General features: G+C 37.4%; 1 protein-coding gene across 1 annotated transcript in view; it reads right to left on the bottom strand.

Annotated features, from left to right (window-relative positions):
- Window positions 1-26,904, bottom strand: part of DIAPH3 (diaphanous related formin 3) — a 564,743-nt gene that overhangs the window by 494,981 nt on the left and 42,858 nt on the right. Inside the window, exon 3 of the mRNA XM_058276598.1 lies at window positions 18,216-18,392. Within this exon, the coding sequence (XP_058132581.1) occupies window positions 18,216-18,392 (177 nt within the window). The remainder of the gene's footprint in view (window positions 1-18,215; window positions 18,393-26,904) is intronic.

The following is a 26,904-nucleotide window of genomic DNA, read 5'->3' as shown; positions in this document are numbered from 1 at the left end:
AAAGTCCTGTAAGATGATATGCATGTTTGTTTTATAAATTCACAAATTTTACACTACTTATTGTTTATGTATAATCATGTATGAATGATATACTTCGATAAAATTTTATTGAAAAAAAAAAAGTACCTAGTGGCCAAAGCTGGAAATAATTTGAACAAAAAAATAAGTAACAATGGTATTGGATTATAATTAATTTAATTATTGACTTATTATAATCAAAGAATTTTTAAAATGGAGATTTTTTTAGACTCTACAAATATCCTATTTCTCCTTAATTACAAAAGAGAAAACAATAACTTTACAGTGGAGAAACTCAGCAGACACCTTGATGAAGTAATCAAGACATCCTCCTGATATAATGCATTGAGAAGAACATATCACCTCTGTGGTAAATGAATCATGAAAAAAAAAAATTAGGCAAACCCCAATTGTGGGACACACTACAAAATTAAACAGTATTTTTCAAGAATGTTAAGATCATCAAAGATAAGGAATTATTATAGATTGGAGGAGACTGAGGAAATATGACAACTAAATGCAAAGTATGATCTTGGATTGGATCCTAGAACAAAAAAATTACATTAGTGGGAAAACTGGCAAAATCTCAATAATGTCCAAGTTTAGTTAGTGGTAGTATTGTGCCAATGTTAATTTCTTAGTTTTGATAATTGTGTAAGATTATATAAGATGTTCATATTAGGGGAAGCAAAGTGAAAGGTGTGTGAGAACTCTTTAGTGTTGTTGTCTTTAACGCTTCTAAAATTATTTCAAAATGAAGTTTTTTAAAAGACTGAATTGAAATATTCATAAATAATTCTGCTATAAAAATAATTCGAAAAGAATGAGAAAATGAAATATCCCTCACTGTTTAAAAAAAATCCCCTATATATGAATAAAGAATAGATTTACAGATTTGCTACAATAGACAACCTCTGATTTGATGAACAGAACAGAATGGATCAAAAGAGAAGAAACCATTTGTAAGCCAAATCCAAGGCTACTGAAAGGGTAGGTTAAGGCAGAGGTAACAGAATCTCTATTCAGAACCTAGAGGTCAGATGCCCTTCGGAATTTTCCTAAACTTCCACTACAAAGGTCTCCTAGTACTTACATTCCCTAATTCATTACAAATCTACACTGTGAATGTCCCTCCTACCATTCTCCCAGCAAACTTTTCTATAACTTCTCACAAGGACCCCTAATATTTTTATAATACTAAATATAGTTAAGTTCTTAAGCCAGGCCCTGTGCTAAACATTTATAAGCATTATTTATTGAATCCTGAGACTCTTTGAGGTATCTACTATAATCTGTTCCTTCTCAATGAGACAACTGAGATGTGTCCTATAGTTTAGATTTGAACTCCAGTCTATCTTATTTCTCCACTATTATTTCCATATTATTTATTTCCATCATGTTGTAAAATCTCATTTGCTTTGGAACTAACACTTTTGACAGTATCACTGTGTACTGACTCCTCTCAGGGACAAAACTTTGCTATCACCCACACAGGCCAAGCTCCCCACCCCCACCCCAAACCCTTGGATTCCTTCCAGCAGTTTTCATTTCCAATTAGTTGGAAAGGTAAAAACAAATTGAAAAGAAAAAATTAATGTCCTTTATAAATTCTTTCTCTGCCTGTGATGGTTAGGCTTATGTGTCAACTTGGCCAGGTAACTGGTGCCCGGTGCAGGTTGTTTTGTCAAGTAGCAAATGGCGTAACTGTCACTGAGGATTTAAATCATTAGTAAGTTGATTGTATCTAAGGCTGGCTGTATCTAAAATCAACTGAGGACATTGCCTTTAGCAATGCAAGACCTCTCATCGAATCAGCTGAAGGCCTTAAAAAGAGAAGTGATAATTTCAGCAGTAAGAAGAGAGAAGTTCCATCTCTACATCCACCAGCCAGCTTCCCCTGGGAAATTCATCAAAAACCTTCACTGGAATTTCCAGCTTGGAGCCTGCCCTAGACTAATGCATCCCCATAGCTGCATGAGAAAATTTTATAAAATTTCATAACATTTATAGATATCTCCTGTCAGTTCTATTTCCGTACAGAACCATGACTAATACACTGCCCCTTTAAGACGTAGGTAAATCTTTCTAAAAACCAAATAAGCCTCTTCCCAGCTTTATAACCCAGGAATGTCTTTCTCAAGGACCTGGGAGCCATCTCTCTGAAATGTAAACATCAAGGAAGATAAGTACTCTTATCTCCCCATCTCCACGGGAATTTATCTTGGACATCTGGCTACAAATGTTAACTTCCTGCCTATCATAAAAATATGAGAAATTGTATTATTCCTTTGGATAAAGAACAATTACCAAACATAAAGGTCACCCCAAATACCAGGTAAATTTAAGATGAACCATGTGTGAAAATACTGTCAAGTCCTCTTACTTGAGGACTAGGTATCTTCAGAGCATATATGTAATGGGTTGTATCAGATTAGCTACATAAAAGGATAGGATTTCTTTCTTTACAATCTCTTTTGGGGATTGCCTGGGATGTGAATCTCATTCTTGTTTAATACCTATTCATTAAAACTGTTTTCGTTTTGCTTTAACCTTTGTGGAGAGATTTTTTTCAGATTGTTTTTTGTTTTGTTCTCCTCTTCCGCTGAGGTACTGGGGATTGAACCCAGGACCTCATGTAAACAAAGCAGGTGCTCAACCACTGAGCTATATCCACTTCCTAGGTTGTTTTTAAACCCATTTCCCCAATACAATAAGACCTCCATTTTCTTGACCACTCCATTTTCTCCCAGTGCAAGTAACTCTATGATCCATTACTTTCCACAACATATATGGGAAATTCTTCTGGTCTCTTCTGTTCACATTCCCTAAGGTGCTAATTTCAAATTTTTGCCTTCTCCAGAAGCTATTAAACCATTACTTCCACCTACCATTTTTAGTAAGTTAAACTCAATTTCATCTGTGAAGAGAAAGCTATCATTCTATTTCCTGTTTCCTATATTACCAATTTATTTGTACATTAATATTTTTCTGTACCAAACACTGCATCTATCCAAAAATAATCCTATTCATTTATATGATGGATCGTACACTCCTACTTTCTAAAAAAGGGATTGCACCATCAATTATCATTTCCCAATTCTATTTTACTGAATTCTCTGTTAGTTGGGTCTCAATATATAAGCATGTTAATCCTTAATAGGTCCTTTGGCAAAACCAAGGTGACTCATGTGCATACACACAACTATTTACACACTAAGAAGTAAGTAATCAAGCAGAGAATGACTCCCAGAGAGTAGACATTTTTTCAAATGAATTATAAATGTAAGACTGAATATTTTCATTCATGGATGTGGATTTTACAGGACAGCATGCTCATTAAATTTTCATTCAACAACTTAAATGTGATAGTTAACACTATGGAGCGTCAGATTAAATTTTAAAAGACTGACTATCTCAAGAATTAAGCAGATGTATACCAGCAGCAAGTTGTTGAAGATGGCCAGGTGCAAGGTAATTTACCCAGAAAGGAAAAACACTACAGACAGGTAAAGGTATGACAAGATTTATAAAATGTATCCTGGAAAATATGGAATTATAATAAATTGAAGCATACATATGGATCAATAAGCATAATACTGAAAGGTAAAAATTGGAAGCACAGCAACAATGAAACCAAAAATTAATTTTTAAATCAATAACAATCATCTGTTCTTCAATAGTGTACTATATTTTGTTTCAAATTGTTTTCAGTAGCAGTCTCTCTTTAACATTTTAATACTACAGACACAAACTGATTAAGCAACTTAAGAGATCCTCAATATCCCCTTTTCCTGAGACTTCAGAGCCCAACATTCTGTAAGTACTATTTTACCCATATGTTTTCTAAAAGTTAATTCTCTTCTTCATCTTCTGTATCACACAATGTCAAAAGGTCTTGCTGATGTTTTTCCCTACTAAAGTAGGTTTTTACTACCATAAACTGTTTAGTGTCAAATAAGAAATGGAAGATTTCACAACCTCATTTCAGGTCATTACAGTCTCTTAAGTAGAGCAAATTAAATGGATCTTATCGAGTACAATTTAATAAATTATTATATTCTTAGATTTGGTTTAAGTATAATAAGGAAACTAATAAGATAAATAGGGAAGCGGACTTGGCCCAGAGGATAGGGTGTCCGCCGACCATATGGGAGGTCTGCGGTTCAAACCCTGGGCCTCTTGACCCCTGTGGAGCTGGCCCATGAGCAGTGCTGATGCGCACAAGGAGTTCCGTGCCACGCAGGGGTGTCCCCCACATAGGGGAGCCCCACATGCAAGGAGTGCACCCCATAAGGAGAGCCACCCAGCGCAAAAGAAAGTGCAGCCTGCCCAAGAATGGCAGTGCACACACAGAGAGCTGACACAGCTAGATGACACAACAAAAAGAAACACAGATTCCCGGTGCCGCTTATAAGGATAAAAGCGGTCACAGAAGAACACACAGTGAATGGACACAGAGAGCAGACAACTGGGGCGGGGAGGGGAGGAAGGGGAGAGAAATAAATAAAAATATAAATCTTTAAAAAATAAAAAGATAAATATTCCAAGAACCTGGAACTTGGAAATATCTTTATTACTACTTTTTAATATTCATCTAGATAACCAGTCTACAAATATTCTGAAACTAAATAGCTTTTCCCCTCTGGCCATAATTTTTACCATGTTCTTATATAAGTCTTTATAATAATCCTATTTTTTCTACATAAATGTATCATAAAGTAGATATTTTTTGGTTTTACCAACACTGGGAATGGACTTTTATTGTTCCATCACAGCTAAAATCAACAGGAAGTCAAAAGGCTCATTAACAAGATAGCAGCCAGAAAATGCCAATTACCCTGAGATTTCCAACAAACTCATAAACAATATTATTTAACCAAACATTTTAACTGGAGCTTATGGAAAGAGTATAAGCTCTCTTAATTGGCAACCAAATTTCCTTTGATCCTAATGCTAGTGTCAAGAAACAAGGACTATAAGTACCATTTCTTTCATATACTACAAATTTTAGTAGAACAGACAAGAACTAAGAATAAATACGTAGGGAGTTGCACAACTCTAATTTATTTTAGAGTATAACCTTGTTGGAACCATTCAAACATATGCATAAGCACCTGCAATTACATACAACACACATAATCCTGTAGATAGGAACACTGATACCTGATAAAACGAGTTTCATTCATTTATTTGCTTTTCTAGTTTTCTAAACAAACAGCAACAAATATATAAAGGATATAATGGTCATTTGACTTAAAATACAAAGGCTGACTTTTCTATGGAAAAAATTAGACTGAGAAAAGGCCTTCACATTTTTAAATGATGTGCCTACACACTTCCTAGTTGGTGAAACAGCATGCTCAAACATCACCATAATATTTAGCCTTTTAAATAGCCCTTCTTTAACCATTTTATTGGTTCTACAAATTCCCACCAGGCAAAATCCAATGCTCCTAAATAATTTATTTTCTCATTTATCTGGTCCTGGAAGAAACAACCAAACATTGACATTATCCACCTGACAAATAAAACCCATGAATCAAATTGACAGTTGCCTTACATCTCATCCTCATCCTCCTCTTCATATGTGGATTATCATTTGGATTGTTTTTAAACTGTTTTCCCTGAATCTTTCAATTTCTACCCAAAGGAGAGGGAAAATGGTGAAAACTAATAGAACAAAGTATTTCCACAGAACCTCTCTCTTTTTATCCGGTCAACTCTAAATACATTTTTTTTTAGTTTGTAAGAAGTAAAAATGCTCATGATACAGAAAAGTATAATAGTTTTGTTAAGAAGACTAATACTTGAAATATACTAACTGCTGGTTGGAATCTATAGCAGTCAATAAACTCTTAAAGAATTCACACAAAGAACTCTTTGTTGATTTTCTTTTTCACTCAGAATCCAGGTGACCTCTAAGATATCATTTACAAATTCAGCACAATAGGCATTCATTTATCTGACTACAGAAATAGGTATGCATAAATCCTGAACACCAAGGATTAAAGAGGAAAAAAAAAGATAGAAAAATTGTCAGCATGTATACAGATAGTGGCAACATGGAACAAGGTTAGCCAGATGAACCCTTCTGCCTCCAACTCTACCACAAAGTATCAAAAGTATGGTCTGATTTTATGAGTTCACTTGAGCTTTTTTTTCTTTCTCTAGACCTTAAGTTTCTCCAAGGTAAAGATGTCTATGCTTCTGAATTCATCATGAAGATTAGAAGAACACAAAGACATCTCAATATTTAACTCTATGTGTACTGACTGATATCATTTGGTTGCTTAAACATGGTGTATTAGGGGTCTCCAGAGAAACAGAATAGGCAAGTTATATATGTAAATATTAAGAGTTTTATTATAGGAATTGGCACTCATGACTGTGGAGTTATATAATCCCAATTTCGTAGGGTAGGTCACAAGCAGAGAATTCAATGGTGAGGCTGAATTCCCCAGAAGATGCCTCCAGTTGGGAACTTCAATGAAGGAGAAAATGAATCCCCCGGGAGAAGTTGGCTGGCAGAAGTAGAGATAGCCATTCTTCTTTCTGGCTACTGAAATTTTTAGTTCTCCCCTGAAGGCCTGCCACTGAGCAGAGAGGGAGAATTCTCTCATTGCCAAAGGCAATCTCCTATGTTCACTTAGCATGTAATCAACCAGAGATGCAATCAACTGACTAATGATTTAAATCCACGAAATATCCTTACAGCAACAATCAAGCCAGTGTGTACTTGACCAAACAACTGGATGCCATAATCTAGCCACGTTGACACATGAAATTAACCATCACACATTTACCAAAAGCAGTAAAAAACAGATCAGCTCATTCAACTGCAGAAATGTATACTGAGTGCATGCAATGTGTATTGTGAAGGCACTAAGGGATGAATAATGATTAATAAAGTTAAATGTTCAGAACCCAATCAAATATGATCCTGATATAAAGGTGGAAAACTGATCTAATAAATCAACAAATAAAAAGAGAATAGAAATGTATCAAAGAGAGTCACTCATTCAATCAGTAATGAAGGATATACTCAGCTTAAAAAGTAAAAAATTAATAGGGCCAAAAATTTACCCTATAGGAAATTCTGTCTAGTGAGGGGGCTGGGCAGCTTAATTTAGATAACTGAAATGAAAAACATAAAAAAGGACTTGTAGGAAGAGAGAAAAAAAAAAAAGGAAGATATTAATTCTACTCTTGAGAGTATCAAAACATATCATTAAACTGGTCATTTTTATTCTTCATTTTGAGGATATCATGAGATATTTTAGGAAGGTAGGGCAGAAGGTTGGTAGACAGAGAAATTATCAAGTATGAGTAGTTTCTAAGCTTTCCTAATTCAGGGCTTCTTTATTATATTTAGAATCAAAGCTCAAATCTGTAAAACAAACATTCAATCAGCCAAGAAGACTACTATATAATTCCTTTTATTGTACTACCCAACCCAGAAAAAGAAATAAAAGGTGTAAGAATTAGAAAGGAAAAAACAAAAGTTATTATTCATTAGATATTCTGATTATATACACACAAAATATGCAAGAATCTACAAATTATATGAACTAATATGAGACTTCAGGTAAGGTTGTCGATACTAAAATAAATGAAAATCAACAATATGCTTAATAAACAGACAATTTATTTCTTAAAATATACCACTTATATATTAGCAATAAATCTAGGAATAAATCTAGTAAGACATGTGCAAGATCTTTAAGAATAAAATTTATTTTACTGGAGATCTAAATAAACAGAGATACAAATGTATATACTGCTTATAGATAAGAAAACTTAATGTCACAAAAGTATGCATTTTGCATAAATCAGTCAATAAATTCTTTGCAATTCCAATCAAGATTCCAGTTGCGTTTGTAATGGAATTTAACTAGCTGATTCTAAAATTAGCATGAATAAGCCAAAGGCCAAGAATAGTAAACATGATTTTGAACAAGGGGGTAGGAAGGTTTGCAGATATCAGAACTTAAAAAGCCATAATCATTAAAGCAATGGATATAATTACAGTGCTAGATAGACATATGGATAAAATAAAACATAAGAAACAGATCTACATATGTGTAGAAACTCAATCTGTAATAGAGGTTGCATTAAAAATTATGGAGAAGAATAGATTCTTATAGTACTGGGAAAACTGGTTACTCAAGTACGAAAAAAAAAAGAGAATCCTCCCATCAGACACAGACACATAATTCTAAAATTTTCAGAAGAAAATACAGGAGAACATATTTATGACATCAGGATAAAGAGGAATTTCTTAAACAATATACAAAAAGCACAAACCAAAAAAAAGATTGATAAATCTGACTATATTAAATTTTACGTTCAAATCCCACATATCCCAAAAAAGTAAAAAGACAAAAAATTCAAACTGATACAAACTATATGCAACACATAAAAAGTGACACATGCTTATTATTCAGGATATTTGATGAATTCTACACTACAATATGAAAAAGACAAAAATTCCTGTAAAAAAAATGGGCATAAGATATGAAGAATAAATTCACAGGAGAGTAAACCAAGAGGCCAATAAACATGTGAAAGGATATTCACCCTCATTTGTGTTCAGAAAAAAAGAAATTTTTAGAAGTATGATATAATGCATTCACGTCCAACAGATTTGCAAAATTTAAAGTCTTACAATACCAACACAAATTGAGAGACATTTTCAAATTAACCATTCTGGAACCTTCAAAAGTTTTGAATTAATAGAATATAAGGAAAGACTGTGGAACTATTCCAGACTGAGTAATATTAAAAGGATACAACAACTGAATACAACAATAATTCTGAACTAAATTTTTTTTGCTATGAAGAACACTATTGGTACAACTGGTAAAATTTGAAAAGGCTAAGGAATAGTTGGTAGATATTGATCAATATATAACTTTCTGATTTTGGTTATGTAGCTGAATGCCTTTTTTACAGAAAATATAAATTAAAGAATTAGAGGATTATGGAGCACTGAGTAAGCAATGCTTACTATCAAACAATTCAAGATTTGTGATTATTACCCAAAAAAAAGAGTGTACAGGAACAAACACCATCAAATTCAGAATATATTTACTTCCAGGAAGAGAGACTGAGGAAAGAATAGGATAGGAAAGGGTATACAGGGACTTCGATTGTATTTGTGATGGTGTTTCCTATGTATTATTTTCTATACTTTTTTGTTTCTCTGAATTAAAAAACATAGCTGAGCAAAAATCATTCAACTGTGTATTACACGCTGAAAATTGTTCTCAGAATCAACTGTGAATGTTTTTAGTATTACCTACACTACATTACTTCACACTAGAAGTCATACACGTCTTAAATAGTAGGTCATCTGAATCCTTAAGCATGCCAATAAATGCATTCTTAAGAGATCGTGATGGCATTTTATAAATGTGGTAAACATTGTCCCAAGAAAAGATTAGAGGGAAGGAGGCTTGGCCCAATGAATAGGGCATCCACCTACCACATGGAAGGGCCGTGGTTTAAACCCCGGGCCTCCTTGACCCGTGTGGAGCTGGCCCATGCACAGTGCTGATGCACGCAAGGAGTGCCCTGCCACGCAGGGGTGTCCCCCGCGTAGGGGAGCCCCACGTGCAAAGAGTGCGCCCCATAAGGAGAGCTGCCCAGGGCGAAAGAAAGTGTAGCCTGCCCAAGAATGGCGCCGCACACATGGAGAGCTGCCACAGCAAAGGTGACGCAAGAAAAAGAAACACAGATTCCCAGTGCCGCTGATAAGGATAGAAGCAATCACAGAAGAACACACAGCAAATGGACACAGAGAGCAGACAACTGGGGGGGAGGGGAGAAGGGGAGAGAAATAAATAAAAATAATAATAATAAAAAGAAAAAAAGAAAAGATTAGAGCATCAATATTCATTTTTAAGTACTGCATGCAGTTTTATTAGACCATTTCTTCCATGACTACAAGTGATGACAGGAAGTCCAGAAAATTTGTCAGAATATTTTTGTCATTATTGGCACTCATTTAGTTTCCTTTAATGATGAAATTCTAAGAGGTGATATTTCTTGTGCAGCTTTCATTCTCTCAACAAAGTAAATCAACCTAAGCTTTGGCAACTTTCTCATACTCTCACATGGGACTGGTATCTCTGAATTTTTCCTACAACTACTGGTTACTCACAATCTGGTGCAGGGGACTAGGCTAAGAGAAGGGAAAGGCAGGTTAAGGAAAGTGAGAAAACTAGAAAATACATGATTTATGAAATCACTTTTACATCTTCATTTTAATGTTTTTGTGTTACTGGGAAAATTATCAATTAAAGTAAACCTCTCTAAACACAGGGTCTAAAGTGACAGAAATGTATTATTTTAAAACTCTTAAGAGGTAAGAGGTCGTACTTAATTCAGCAAATATTTCCTTATAAGACAGTATCACTGCTGGACTACAGGAATTTAATCTAGTGGGGAGACAGATACCAAAGAAAAATTTTTTTTAATTTTAAATTAATTCCATAAGGGAATCATATTCAAGAGCTGTAAGAGGCAAAAATAAGGAGTGTCCAAGTCTGAGAAAGCATGGGAAGATTTCAAATAAAAGTAATGTTTGAATCTAGATTTAAAATTGGCAGAGAGATGGAAGGGCCAATGGAAGAGGCCACTACAATAGTACAAGTACCAGGTGATAAAAGCTTGAACTAAAGCAGGGGAGAAAAAATATCAGGAGCTAATTAAGATGGAGAAGTGAATGGATGTGACCAATGACAGAATGAAGGGGAGCTCAAGGATGAATCCCAAATTTCAGGTAGACTGGAAACTAAGAGCAATGAGTAGGTTAAAAAAAAAAAAGAATAGAATGAATTCAGTTTCTGATGGACTGAGGGTTAGCACCTTTCAGTAGCTGTACTGTAGCTGTTACTCTGTAGAAGACACAGCAATTTATGAGAATAGAGGAGATATTCCACAATACGAGGAGGGTTCCAATCCCCCAGGAGGACTATTCAAAGAACCAAAGTGTGTAAAGGAAAGACAAGAGGGACAAAGGCAACATACAGAGGAAATAAAAGATAGAAGAGACCTGGAAAGAAAATGAAAAGAACTGGCCAAGGAGGACAAAAACCAGAAAAGGGAAAGAGGTGTCATGGTAACCAAGGGAAAAAGAGAAATTTAAACAGGAGGGATGACCAGCAGTGTCACATGTCGCAGATAGGATCTGATAATTAGAAAGCCATTTACATGAGAGCAGGAAATACCTAAAATGAAAGAATAGCAACAACAAAATGTTAAAAGCTACTACTAGAAATACCCAGAGTAAACTGTTTTTTATAGAAGACAGGCTCTGAAGGGAACAAGATAGAGGACAGGAGCTAGAGGCAAAGCTTACATTAGCTTCCTATAGTCAAGATGTGTATCCCATGAAAGAAGCTGCCTGGATCATCCAAAGAGAGACCATATATGAAATGCCCACTTGAGAAAACAAAGTGACCCCAACAGAATAATGGACTCATGGAAGACAGAGGCAGATTTCACCACTGACCAGGACATTGCAGGTGAGATTGGAGGGAGAAGAGCCACAAAAATACCACAGAAACAAGGAATTAGCCTTTGTAATCTTTCATACTTGTCACAGGCAGAATGGTCCCCCAAAGGTATCCACACCCTAATCCCGAGATCCTGTGAATGTTATATCGCATGGCAGAAGTGGCTGTGCAGATGTAATCAAGGTTGTGAACCATCAGAAAGAGAAATTATCCTGGAATGTCCAGGTGGACTCAATCTAATTACATGCGCTCTTAGAAAGAGAGAACTTTCTCTTAACAGGGGTAGAAGTGAGATGCAGAAGGGGAAGTCAGAGAGATTCCAAGCATGGAAAGGATTCCACTTATTACCAGTTCTGAGATGTAAGGACCCACCTAAAGGTCAGGAAATAGGATTCTACAAATCTAAAAAAGGACTCCAGTTGACAATCGCAGTCCTACAACTGCAAGGAACTGGATTCTGCCAACAATCTAGAGTTTGACTTTGGGCCTTGGGAAACCTAGAGCAGAGCAAACAGTCAAGCCAATCTGAACTTCTGACCTACAGAACTATGAGATAATAAATTTGTGGTAACTTGATATGGCAGCCATAGAAAACTAATACAACACCCTCAGACACCAGTGCCCTAGGTCCTCCTCCAGCCATCTCCAATCTATTCCTGGAGGAGAGAGAATGTGTTTAGTAAAGAAGGAAGAAAAACAGGAAAGCAAGGTTGAGAAACAGAAGAGAGGTTAACCACACACCCAGCAAGAACCCCCACTGGAGACGCCAAGTGGAACAAGCTTAATTGGGGTCACAAGAGAAGCTTCTTTTGGACGAACATTAAATTTTTTATATTAAAGTTAGGGTTTTTAGTACCTGAGAGCAACCAGAAAGTCATGGTATCCACCTGGGATTTTAGCCAGGGGCAGATAAGAATAGATCCAGAGGGTTGCTTTAAAAAAGTAAAAGCTGGAATAAAGTCACTTTTAGCTTATACCTACCATACCCACCTCATTCAAAAAATCAGTTACCTCTACCTACAAAGAGTTCAAGAAAAATGAAACCCAAGTTGTACATAAAATGATCAATGATGTACACTAAGTAATTCGCACTTCTGAGATCCAGGAAGGAAACAACATGGGCTTTCAGATAAATACTGTGCTATCATCAAAAGATAAAGGGGGCGGCAGACTTGGCCCAGTGGTTAGGGCGTCTGTCTACCACATGTGAGGTCCGTGGTTCAAACCCCGGGCCTCCCTGACCCGTATGGAGCTGGCCCACGCGCAGTGCTGATGCGCACAAGGAGTGCCATGCCACGCAGGGGTGTCCCCTGCATAGGGGAGCCCCACGCACAAGGAATGCACCCCGTAAGGAGAGCCGCCCAGCGCAAAAAGAAAATGCAGCCTGCCCAGGATTGGTGCTGCACATACGGAGAGATGACACAACAAAAAGAAACACAGATTCCCGTGCTGCTGACAACAACAGAAGCGGACAAAGAAGACGCAGCAAACAGACACAGAGAACAGACAACCAGGGTGGGAGGGGGGAGGGGAGAGAAATAAAAAAATAAATAATCTTAAAAAAAAAAAAGATAAAGGGGGGGAAGCGGATGTGGCTCAGATGACTGAGTTCCTGCCTACCACACAGGAGGTCCATAGTTTAGTTCCCCATGCCACCTGAAGAAGGCAAGCTGGCATGACAGGCAGGCACAGCAAGCTGACACAATAAGATGATACAACAAGAGATACAAGGAGAAAAATATAATGAGAGATACAACAAAGCAGGGAGCTGAGGTTTCCAGTGCCTCCTAAAGAAAATGAGCAAGAGTGAGCTGAGGTGACAGGCAGACGCAACAAGCTGACACTACAAAATGATGCAACAAGAGACACCAAAAAAAGCAATAAAAGACACTACAAAGCAGGGAATGGAGCTGGCTCAAGTAATTCTGTGCCTCCCTCCCCCTTTGGAGGTCCCAGGTTCAGTTCCTAGTGCCTCCTAAAGACACAATACACAGCAAAGTGCAAACAGGTGGGGAGAAATTAATTAATTAAATAATTAAATCTTCAAAAACAAAAAAGACAAAGGGGAGGAGAAAAAGTCTTTAAGAAGTATAAGTAGGAATTTATCACTACTTTAAAAAAACACAGGGGAGTGGGTATACCTCAGTGGTTTAGTGTATGCTTCCCATGTACAAAGCCCATTTAAAAAAAAGCACACCACAAAAACTATACTTTACCCAGAAAACAAGTAAATTAATTTGCTAGGTAAAAGTAAAATGTATACAAATACTAAAGTATTACTCTGTATTTATATTCATTTAGTTATGAACTCAGCACACTGTCTTTCTAAGGATTGTCTTTAAAGGGGAAAAGAGGTGTTCTTAATAACAAAGCTATGACTTCATGTAAAAATCATTTAATCACCTTTGATAATGCTAAATAATAATAAGTTTTTAAATTACACAATGCCAAAACAAAGGATCTAGATGCAAACTGTAAATGGTATGAAACCTCTGTAGTTGCAAATGCCAAAAGGTTAAAATGGCTGATTTATTAATAAATGTTCCTTTCTCAAAAGAATTGTTATGAGCAAAAATATCATACATATGTGCAAGCCAAAAATCAAAACCAATTTAAAGTCACCATTCTCCAGGCATAGAAACATCCCTAAATTTCTCAGAAGTGTAGTACCCTGAAAACTCTGAGAAATATCACTCATCTATGTTTAAAGAAGGAAAAAGGCCCTTCTCAGCTTCAAAGACCTTTAGACTTCAGAATCATCAGCAGGTTTTACCTACAAATTACTGTAAAACAGTCAAGGAATCAGAAAAGTAAGAAAATAAACTATTCCCTATTTTTTAAAAGGACCTTAGCCGTGACTAATTCATTCCCTAGCAAAGGAGGCAAGCCTAAAAAAGCAACAATTTCTTTTTACTTCTGCTGAGTGAAGTAATCATTTGATTGTAAAAGATCTGCTGCCAACAGGGAGACTTGATTAAGATTTAACAAGTAATCTGGCCCAGTTATTAAATATGTATTCTGTAAATGCCTCAAAAATGTCAGTATCTATCTGTCCTGTTTATACAATTAAAATTCATAGCCTTATCCTTCCAGGTTGAAAGTAACAGAAAAACACTTCTAAAGTAATCTTGTTCAGAACGGAATACCAAAAACTGTATTCATTATTTTCTAGGTAGTGGTACTTTTTTAAAATACATATATTTTTTATTTTTAAAAGATACATAGTGGAAGTAGATGTGGCTCACTTGATAGAGCATCCACCTAACATATAGGAGGTCCAGAGTTCGATACCCAGGGCCTCCTGGCCTGTGTGGTGAGCTGGCCCACACTCAGTGTTGCCGTGCCCAAGGAGTGCTGTGCCATGAAGGGGTGCCCCCGCACAGGGGTGCCCCAAATGCAAGGAGTGTGCCCCGCAAGGAGAGCTGTCCCACAAGAAAAAAGCGCAGTCCGCCCAGGAGCGATGACACACACACACACACACAGCTGACACAGCAAGATGAGGTAACAAAAAGACAGATTCCTGGTGGTACCTGACAAGAATGCAAGTGGACACAGAAAAATACACAGTGAATGGACACAGAAAGAAGACAACGAGGAGGGGACAGTAAGAGGAGAGAAATAAATAAAATTAATCTTTAAAAAAAAATAGATAGCACAAAACATTACATTAAAAAATATATGGGATTCCCATATGCCCCACTACCCACACCCCCTACTTTTCCCACATTAACAACTTCTTTCATAAGTATGGTTCATTCATTGCAATTGATGAACACATTTTGGAACACTGCTACACAGCATGGATTATAGCTTACATTATAGTTTACATTCTCTCCCAGTCCTTTCAGTAGGTTATGGCAGGACATATAATGTTCTGCATCTGTCCCTGCAATGTCATTCAGGACAACTCCAAGTCCTGAAAATGCCTCTATATTATATCTCTTTTTCCCTCTCCCTGCCTTCAGCAACTCCAGAGGCTACTGTCTCCACATCAATGATATAATTTTGTAGTGGTAATTTTAACATTTCCTAATAATAAAATGTGGTCTCCATAAATGTTTAATTTCAAGGGGCTCCCAGCTTAGGTGGCACCAACAATTAAAATATCCTCCCCCTAAATTTTTTAACAAAGTAGTCATAAGTGAACTGTATTAGTCAGCCAAAGGGGTGTTGATGCAAAACACCAGAAATCTGCTGGGCCTTATAAAGGGTATTTATTTGGGGTAGGAGCTTACAGTTACCAGGTCATAAAGCATAAGTTACTTCCTTCACCAAAGTCTATTTCCACACGTTGGAGCAAGATGGCTGCCGACGTCTGTGAGGCTTCAGGCTTTCTGGGTTCCTCTGGGCTCAGTTCCTTTGTTTCCTCCACAAGGTCAGCTGTGGACTGTCAGGTGAACAGCTCTGTCTCTTCCCCTGGTTCTCCAGCTTAAGACTTCAGCATCAAACTCCAACATCAAAACTCCAACATCAGAAACCCTCAACTCTGTTCTTTGCCATGCCTTTTATCTGTGAGTCCCACGGGTGGTGACTTCCTTTTTGGAATTCATCAATAATATCAAACTGATACATGAACCAACAGAATAACACTTCAGAATCTCACAGATAACTTAGGTGAGTGGTTCCATGCATGATGCAGGAATGAGGGCAAGAAAGGACATTTTACTCTCTTGTGTCCTCAACGCCAGTACTGAAGAATACCTGCACAGAAACCTCATTAACAGACGCAAAGGCTAGCAAAAAATAGTTGTTTTTTTTTTGTTCTTAGCTATAATTATAGCAGCCCACGGTGATAAAAGAGTTGATAAGGAATTATATATGAATGGTTAACAAAAAGCAAAATCAATAAAGCACTTCATCAAGAATTGACAGATAAGATGTCCTAAGCCAAGGATTCAAACAAAAAATAACAATAAAAATTATGCTCAGCGATAAGAAGTTAGGAATCTCTGACACTGATGAAAAACTCTGAGATGATCCAATTAGGTATTCTTTCTGTCTGGGATCTTCTGAAGCTCCAGGTGTAATAATGCCCAGCACAAATACTTGTAAGTGAACAGAAAATAAGGCAGTGTAATGTAATGGCAAATATGTCATCGATTTCAGGTTAGGCCATCTATTCTAAACTTTCAGGCCTTTCTTAAACTCTTAACTAAATAGATGAATGCAATAATTTCCTTAAGAACTGAAATACAAGCTGTTAAAAGCACTTGATGAAAGAATAGACTGATATGGTATAAATCACAACTCTGGGGAAGCAGACTTCGCCCAATGAATAGGGCGTATGCCTACCACATGGGAGGGCCGCAGTTCAAACCCCGGGCCTCCTTGACCCATGTGGAGCTGGCCCACACGCAGTGCTAATGCATGCAAGGAGTGCCCTGCCACGCAGGGGTGTCCCCCGCACAGGGGAGCCCTACGCGCAAGGAGTGCGCCAGGTAAGGAGAGCCGCCCAGCGCAAAAGAAAGTACAGCCTGCCCAAGAATGGCGCCGCACACAAGGAGAGCTGACACAACAAGATGACACAATAAAAAGAGACACAGATTTTCGGTGCTGCTGATAAGGATAGAAGCAGTCATAGAAGAACAAATGGCGAATGGACACAGAGAGCAGACAACTGGAGGTGGGGGAGGGCAGAGAAATAAAAATAATAATAATAAATCTTCAAAAAAAAATCACAACTCTGAAATAATATACAACTCCTCAGAATTCATAATCCGCCCCAAATTATCACTACAGTCTAATTTTTCGAACCTCTCACTGGCCCATCCATGAGCTATCTGTACCCTAGCATTCTGTCTTTCCTTACTGCTTAATGAATGCCCTCCCTCTGCTTATCTAATCCTACCCTCCTTGAGACCTAGGTCTAGTTCACCCTTTCTACTAAATTTTCCCTAAATTACTAGAATATCCTTTACATTTTAGTTTATCTGAAGCAAAGTAGGTATCTCAAAAATTAAGGTGATTTCTCCCTTCTCTGAACTTATAAAGAGCCTAATCATCAATAGTGCCTTCTAGCATTTCTTTCTCATTTAATTTTTCAAATGCTTGCTTTGAAATCATAGGAGAAAAGCAACTTGAGGGTAGAAAATATATATACAAATAAAAATATTTAGATTAAATTAGCATTGATTTTGTGGTAAATGGTTTCAATATACTTACCATGTTTGGATTACTGGTCAAATTAGTACACTCAGCTTAAAAGCCGGGTGCTCAGTCAGAGAATTATCATTATTTATAACCAAATGAAGGCGGCCCCGTGTATTCACTACCAGAAAAGCCATACCCCCAAAAAACAGTGAGTTAAAGTCTACATAATTATAAAGAACCAGGTTATCTTGACAACTATAAAAGAAATAAAGCAAATAAGTAATAAATCAGCATACTTACAAACGTAAACAGCAGAGCACTGAAATCAACACTCAAAATATCACTGTACAGAAAGACCACTCACATAACCACTTGAGCACTTCAGAGTGCTTAGGTTCTTATAAACTATACAAAACCTAACACTAGTGTGATGGTTTTCCTCCAGATCCTTATTTTCTAATCCTAAAGTTCTCTACAAATAATTAAGGGACATCAGAAATCACCCTAAGGAATATTTTATGTTCCACTAACATGAGAAAAAGCTAAGGCTTTTTCCTCAAGCATTTCATAAGGAATCAAAATTCTCACCATCATCTTTTCAAAAAGTTCTAAGAGTTCATTCTCTGTCAGTGGCTTTGGAAAGTTTTCCATCATTTCTGAAGATGCTGAAGAATAGTAGCTGCTTGCAAATGTAGTTTTCAAGTTGGGAAGTGGAGGTCTCTCTTTCTTGGTCCCTGGAATTCTTATGCTGGCAAATTTGTCCAACTATAAAGAAAGACAAAACAGCACACATGTAAATATTTCCTTCCCCAACAGCACTTATCTAATTCCCAAATGGAAAAAAAAAGAAAAGTCACTGTCAGTCACTGTGATTTTGTCAAGAGGCATTCAGCACTGGAATGTTTAAAACTAAAGATTAATAATAAAAATTAAAAGTAGTGAAAAGTTTTCAGTAACTATCCTAAGAAATGAGACTACCTCAAAAATTTTCTTCTAATCTTAAAATGACAGAATTACATAACTGAGATTTTTAAGTGATAAGTAATCTTTGCTTTATAGATTACAATCTAAGCAGTTTTAGAAAGGTCATTTAACTAGTTATTGGTGGCACACAAACTAGTACTCAGTGCCCTCCCCATCGCCCCAACTTATCCAGTGCTCTTTCATAATGCAGACTGCTTCTTGGGATAAAAATGATTAACAAATTTGGAGAATACAATTCTACTTTTATCTTCATAGTTTGCTGGCCTGAAAAACAACACATTTTCTTTGGTTGTGGTAGTTTAAATTATTTATCCAATTTAGATATGTTCTTAATCTTAATTTGCATTCCTGTGACTATGAGCCCACTGTAGATAGGATCCCCTGAAGATGTGATTTTTTTAGTTAAAGTGTGTGGCCCTATTGAATAAGGGTGGGTCTTTATCCAGATTATTGGAGACCTTATAAAGAGAAACTACAGGAAGGAGCCAGAAGCAGGAAGTCAGCTGGAATCTGGAAGAGAAAGAGAGGACACTGCCATGTGTCCAGAAAGTCCAGGAACCCCAAGGACTGCCTGTACCCAGCAGCAGGCATTACCAACACAAGCCTTTGAGGAACAAGCGAGCCTTGACAATATCTAGAATTTAGCTTCTCCTAGCCCCAAAACTGTAAGCCAATAAATTCCCATTGTTTAAGCAAAGCCACTGTGGGATATTTGTCATAGCAGCCTAGAAAACTAAGACACTGGTTTGTACTGGAACTTCTTGAAATTTATAAGTAGGTGGCTACAGCCTCAGGAAATAAACCGAAAGTTTTACTTTTAATGACATTTCATCTACAACAAGATCATCAAATAGTAATTGCTTGAATTTCACAAGTTCCATTCCTCATAATGAACTCAAATCCAAGAAATATTTCAAGTGGCAACAATCAAAACGGCAAAAAGTCTTCAGCTAAACTAGGTATTATGAAAAGAAGAATACTTAAAGACATAAGCAATAATCTATGAACTTTTCATCTTTGCTATGTAGATTATTAAGGTACTGTTTTTTTGCCATAATATATATATGATATAGGCCTGTGCTGTTCATGACAGTGGTCACTAGTCATATGTAGTTATTTAAATTTCAATTATATTAAAATAAATTTGAAATTCAGTTCCTTAGTTGCACTAAGATATTGCAAATGCTTGAGAGCCACATGTAGCTCCTGGCTGGCATATTGAACAGAACACTTACATAAAACATTTCCATCACTGCAGAAGGTTTTACTGGACAGAGTGGATATAAACCATTCATTTTAACTTAATTTTAAGTTTAATTATCAAAGTAAAAAGATAACTCACAATATTGATTATTCACTTCACTAAAGAAAAATTCCTTTAAATAATGATATGCAAATATAATGCTTATTTCAAAATAGGTCTTTAAATTCACTATGAAGACAATGTCTGGAAAAAATACTATGAACTAGAACTCATATATGGTCATCTAACATGATCTAAACACTAAAATAATAAGATATATAAAGTAATAATAAAGTAGATGATAGCCTCCAGTGGGGTTTACAAAGTAGTCCAAAGACACCACTACTCTCACTCTAAGAACCAAAACAAGCCAGAGAACCCACAAAATCATACTTGCTGTTGTTTTTAACTCATCAGAGAACTGAAGACACCAAAAAACCTATAAAAACTAAATACTGGAAATTGACAAGCTGTATTTATCCCTGGAGGTCAGCTGGAAAAGAAGTCAGACAAGGGTAAAGAAAAAACAGTCACACTTTTAACAAACTAGAAACAGCTGAACGTGAGTACTAATATGATAGATTAGCATTCCAAGGATCACCACGATGAAGCCACAGCCACAGATGAAGTCCACACTCACCCACCAATTCTTTTCCTAAAGACTTCACTAAGTGCATGGGATAGTATGTCAATGGCTGGAGGCAAGACAGGAAAGCTGAGTGAAATCTTTCCTGAGGTAGACAAGTCCTCTTCCAAGGGCAAAGCAGCTTCCCTGCAAAAGCTATGGACTAGGTAAAAGAGCTGAGAGAAATTTCCATGATATATCCCAGGCCTTTGAAGAGTGTATAGCGCTACCATTTGAAGGTTAGGTGCAGGGTTCCAGGTCAGAAAGTGATTTACTAAAGAAATAGAGAGCCAAAAGTAAAACTGAAAACAAAAAGAATTCTCCATTAACCTGAAAAATGAAGACCAGGATTTTAAAGACAAAAGCGATACCACATTGTTTGGATTGATTGATTGATTGATTGATTGATCTCCCCTCCCTGCCCCCATTGTCTGCTCTCTGTGTCCATTCACTGTGAGTTCTTCTGTGCCCATCTGCATTCTTGTCAGTGGCACCAGGAATCTATGTCTCTCTTTGTTTCGTCATCTTGCTGCATCAGTTCTCTGTGTGTGCGGCGCCACTCCTGGGCAGGCTGCACTTTTTCTGTGCAGGGCGGCTCTCCTTGTGGGGCGCACTCCTTGTGCATGGGGTTCCCCTATGCAAGGGACAGCCCTGCGTGGCATGGCACTCCTTGCACACATCAGCAATGTGCATGGACCAGGTCACCACATGGGTCAGGAGGCCCTGGGTTTGAACCCTGGACCTCCCATGTGGTAGGCAGATACTCTATCAGTTGAGCCAAATCCATTTCCCCCACCTTGTTTGAAAAACTAGTAGCTCAGCTGTAAAGAGAAAAAAAAAAAGAGATTGCAAGAATCTCACAAATGTTCAGATCCCAAGTCATTAAAACATTTGAAGCTACTGATGAGCTGAATCTAACTAAAGCAGTAACAAGGTCCGGACCCAGGTAAATAAGAGATCAATCTGAGTTAACCCCAGACTCTCTCTAGTAGTCTGAAAGATTACACCCTTTTTTGGAGGCAAATATTTGTTTTTTTCTACCATATATAAATAAAATATCCACCATACAATCAAAACTTGCTAGATACACGAAGGAACAAGAAAATATGACTCATAATCAAAAGAAGCAGACCTAAATGTTGCAATTATGAAATAGGTAACAAAATTAATAAAAATTAATAAAAATGCTAAAGGATATTAGTGGAAAGAATGGGCACCATACATAAAGAGATGGGGAATTTCAGTAGAAAAGCTATGCAAACTATAAAAAAGAGCAAGAGATCTATTAGAAATGAAAAATATGGGAAACGGACTTTGGCCCAGTGGTTAGGGCGTCCGTCTACCACATGGGAGGCCCGCGGTTCAAGCCCCGGGCCTCCTTGACCCGTGTGGAGCTGGCCCATGTGCAGTGCTGATGCGCGCAAGGAGTGCCCTGCCACACAGGGGTGTCCCCCACGTAGGGGAGCCCCACGTGCAAGGAGTGCACCCATGGGGAGAGCCGCCCAGAGCAAAGGAGGGAGCAGCCTGACGAGGAATGGCGCCACCCACACTTCCCGTGCCGCTGACGACAACAGAAGCGGACAAAGAAACAAGATGCAGCAAAAAGACACAGAAAACAGACAACCGGGGGAGGGGAGGGGGATTAAATAAATAAAAATAAATCTTTAAAAAAAAAAAAGAAAAAGAAAAATATATCAGAAATGGAAAATTATTATATGGGCATAACAGTACCTAGACATTGCTAAGAAAATAACCAGTGAACCTGAACACAGGTCAATAAAAAGTAACCAAACTAGGATATAAACAAAAAAAAAAAGAACATAGCAAATGAGGTTTGTGATAAAATATCAAATGGTATAACAAAATGTAATTGTGGTCCAGAAGGAGATGGGAGTGAAAATGGTACAGAGAAAATATTTGATAAGATAGTGACTGAAAAGTTCTTTATAACTGATAAGAAAAAAATTAATTTGCACATCCAAATACCTAAAAGAATACAAAAACAAAAACCTAGGCACATCATATTCAAGCTACTAAAAATAAAAATAAAGAACAAATCATAAAAGTGCAGTCAGAAAGACAACCAGCAAGATAGCATAGTAAGGAGCTCCTAGAGTCAGCTCATGCTACAGGACAGATAGTATCATCCAGAGCTATCTAAAGCACCAGTTTAGGGGCTCCAGGAGACCAGAAGAGCATCCAGCAACATCCTTGTAAGAATGGAAGCAGGAGACTACTTATCTGCATAGAAGATTCCTTACTCAATTCCCTAGAGACCTGTGCCTATCCTCCCCTGGAGGCACAAGCCGCCTCGGGAGCTATTCCGTTGCTGGAACTGGAAACTCCATGTCCCAAAAAATGGGGGAGGAACAAACAGTTGGGCACCACCTTCAGCTACTGATGAGTAAATTCAGCAGGCTAAAGTATAATCCTAAGAACAGCTAAAGTTTGAACCTGTCCAAGTCAGAAAAAGGCCAGTAGCTGCCATATTAACTCCACCCCTCGCACAAGGGGAAGCAGACTGAAAATCACAGTGTTGGTAGGGACCTGCTCCTTTCCATCCAGATCAGATTACAGTTCTAGCATAAATCCCAGCCCTGACTCTGGCAGGGAGGAAGCTGGGGGAACTGTACCAGCCCCTCTGGGTAAATACAGGTCATGCCATGAAGACCAGTGATCATTCTACTATGGTGGCGAAAGCCTATTTTGTGGCTGGAGTTGGAAGCTCAACCTCCCAAAAATAGGGAAGGAAGAGATAGTTGGTCACCAATTTCAGCTACTGATTAGTAAATTTGGCTGGCTAAAGTATAACCCAAAAAAAGCTAAAGTTTGAGCCGTTTAAGTCAGAAAGAGTCCAGTAGCCACCATTTTGACTCCACCCCAACATGAGGGGAAGCCAGGCTGGCTAAAAATCAGTGACTGGTTTCTTTCATCCAGATGGGCCTGCAGCCCTAGCCTGGCTTCAGCCCTACCTCTAGCAGGAAGGAAGCTGGCAGGCCCTGCACCAGCCTCTTCAGGTAACTGCAGGTACCTTTGACAGGCACAGACTGAAGAATCAGAAGACTACCAGGGCAACTGCAGTCATCTTGGACCTGCATGGCATAAAGTGCTGCTCATACCTACAGCTCCATCTCCGTCCTAGGCAGGGGAGAAAGGAACACGAAGCTTCATCAGTCTCTCTGGACAACTACAGTCTAGGCCTGCATGACCTGGATTATTGCACACAGATGTGGCTCTGTCCCTACCCCTGGAAAAGGAGAGAGGTGGAAGAAGCTTCATCGAATCCTGGGGCAAAGTGGCCAGCTTGAGCCTCCACAGCTTATAGCACCAACCACATCCTTGGCCCCTACTACACAAACAGCAAGGGAGAAAGGGCAAGAAAGCCCTACACTAAAGAGAAAATCTGTACCCAGAATAAATACTCTACTAAGACAGATGCCAAGACACCAACAAAAAATTACAATCCACACCAAGAAACAGGAAGATAGGGCCCAGTTAAAGAAATAAGATAAGCCTCCAGAACACATAAAGGAGTTAAGACAACTAATCAAAGATGTTCAAACAAATCTCCTTAATAAATTCAATGAGATGGCTAAAGAGGTTAAGGATATTAAGAAGACTTTCGATGAGCACAAAGAATTTGAAAGCATACACAGAAAAATAGCAGATCTTATGGGAATGAAAGGTGCAATAAATGAAATTTAAAAATACACTGGAGTCATATAATAGCAGATTTGAGAAGGCAGAAGAAACGATTGATGAGCTTGAAGAAATGTCCTCTGAAAGCAAACAAACAAAAGAACAGATGTAGAAAAGAATGGAAAAAATTGAACAGGGTCTCAGGGAACTAAAAAACAGCGAGTGACATGCAAATACACATGTTATGGGTGTCTTAGAAGGAGAAGAGAATGGAAAAGGAGCCTAAGGAATATTTGAAGAAATAACAGTAGAAAATTTCCCAACCCTATTGAAGAACACGTCCAAGGAGCACAACATAATCCCATCTGAATAAATCCAAATAGACCGACTACAAGATACAAACAAATCATAATGTCAAATGCCAAAAACAAAGAGCAATGCAAAAAACAAGAGCAATGCAAAAAACAAAAACAAAGAAGAACATAGATATACACGTCCAAGGAGCACAACATCATCCCATCTGAATAAATCCAAATAGACCGACTACAAGATACAAACAAATCATAATGTCAAATGCCAAAAACAAAGAGAGAATTCTGAGAGCAGCAAGAGAAAAGCAATGCATAACATATAAGGGGTACCCAATAAGATTACATAATGCCGATTTTTCATCAGAAAGCATGGAGACAAGAAGACACTGGTATATTTAAGATACTGCAAGAGAAAAACTTACAGCCAAATATCTTTTATCTAGCAAGATTATCTTTTAAAAATGATGGCAAGTTTAGAATATTCACAGATAAACAGAAACTGAGAGAGTTTGTAAGCAAGAGATCAGCTTTACAGGAAATACTAAAGGCTATGCTACAGCCTGAAAAGAAAAGACAGGAGAGAGAGGCCTGGAAGAATCTAGAAATGAAGATTATATCAGTAAAAGTAACTAAAAATGTCAAGACAGTGGTGAAAATAAAATATGACAGATAAAACCCAAATATTCAGGAATAAACTTAACCAAAGATGTAAAGCACTTGTATTCATAAAACTTCAACCCATTGTTAAAGGAATCAAAACAGAGCTAAATAATTGGAAGAACAGTCCATGCTCATGGATTGGAAGACTAAATATCATTAAGATGTCAATTCTACTCAACTTGATATACAGATTCAGTGGTAAAAACAGTATGGTACTAACATAAAGACAGACACATAGACCAATGGAACCAAGCTGATGGTTCAGGAACAGACCCTCACATCTATGGTCAAGTGATTTTTTACTAACCTGTCAAACCCACCCAGCTTGAACAGAACAGTCCATGAACATACGCTGCTGAGAGAACTGGATATCCATAGCCAAAAGAAGGAAGAGGACCCTTATTTAACACCTTATAATTAACTCAAAATGGATCAAAAACCTAAATATAAAAGCAAGAACCATAAAGCTTCTAGAAGAAAATGTAGGAAAATATCTTCAAGACCTGGTGGATTCTTAAAGGAGATAAGAGGAGAACTGAGATGGATTACTGATGTTTAATGTATGTAGAAGTTTTTATTGACTGTACTGTAAAAGTGTGAAAATGTACAGAGTTGATGGTAACCCATTATAGTGAGTAACAGCTGGTTTGTTAATGGGAACGTGGCTGGAAATGGTAGTCTAAGGATGTAATTCACAGAAAGCTAGAGGATAATCTAGGGACTGAATAGCACAGTAAACCCAGAGGTGGATAAGAATTGTGACTGATGGTATAGATGTAAGAGTGTCCTTTGTGAGCTAGAGCAGATGTACATCACTACTGCAGGGTGGTGGAATGTGGAGAAGCATGGAAAAAATATAGCTGGAATGAACTATGGACTGTGGTTAACAGTAATAATGTAATATTCTTGCATCTATGCCAAAGATGTTCTGCACTGATAATAGGAATGTATGGAAAAAGTGTGCCAAATATATGCCATGGACCTGGTAACAGTCTAATGATATCTCATAATCTGTAACAAATATTCCATCACAGTGTGGTTTGTTGATAGAGGGGTATTGTTTGGGAATTCTGCACACGTGCATGATTGTTTTATAAGTTTACATCATAAAAATATATTTAAAAAAATAATAGGATGGGCTGGGGGGGAAATACACCAAATGTAAGATAAAGAATATAGTTTATAGAAAGATTTTGACAATATTCTTTCATAATCTGTAACAAATGTCTCACAATGCAAGGTGGTGGTGGTGGTTGATGTATGGGACCCCTGCATGATGTTACGCACACTTGCTTTGTAAGGTCACAACTATTACTATACACTTACCATTTATGTACGTCCATGTAAAAATAATATAAAAATAATAATAATAGGGTGGGTTGGGGAAAGAATACTTTGGTTAGTAGTAATATTTTGAGGATGCTCTTTAATCATTAGTTAAAAATGTTTCACAACAATGCAAGGTACTGATGGTAGGGTGAGGTATGAGAGTCCTGTATGATGCTATGTATGTTTGTTTTGTAAGTTCACAACTATTATTATATACTTATTGTTTATGTATGTTTATACATGAGTGATAGAGTTCAATAAACCTTTTAAAAATTAAAAAAAAAAGTGCAGTCAGAGACTAAAGACACATTGTATATAGGAGGAAAATGATGCAAATGACAGCTAATTTCTCACCAGAAACAAGAGCAACAGAAGAAAATGGAAAGGGATTTTTTCAGTTATGATTTTTAAAATACTGCTAATGTGGGATTCTACACCCATTGAAATTGCCTTTCACAAACACAAGGAAAATAAGACATTTTCAAA

This window comes from Dasypus novemcinctus, chromosome 15, assembly GCF_030445035.2.
Source record: "Dasypus novemcinctus isolate mDasNov1 chromosome 15, mDasNov1.1.hap2, whole genome shotgun sequence".
Taxonomy (NCBI): Eukaryota; Metazoa; Chordata; class Mammalia; order Cingulata; family Dasypodidae; genus Dasypus; species Dasypus novemcinctus.
This window is presented reverse-complemented; position numbering and strand designations above follow the sequence as displayed.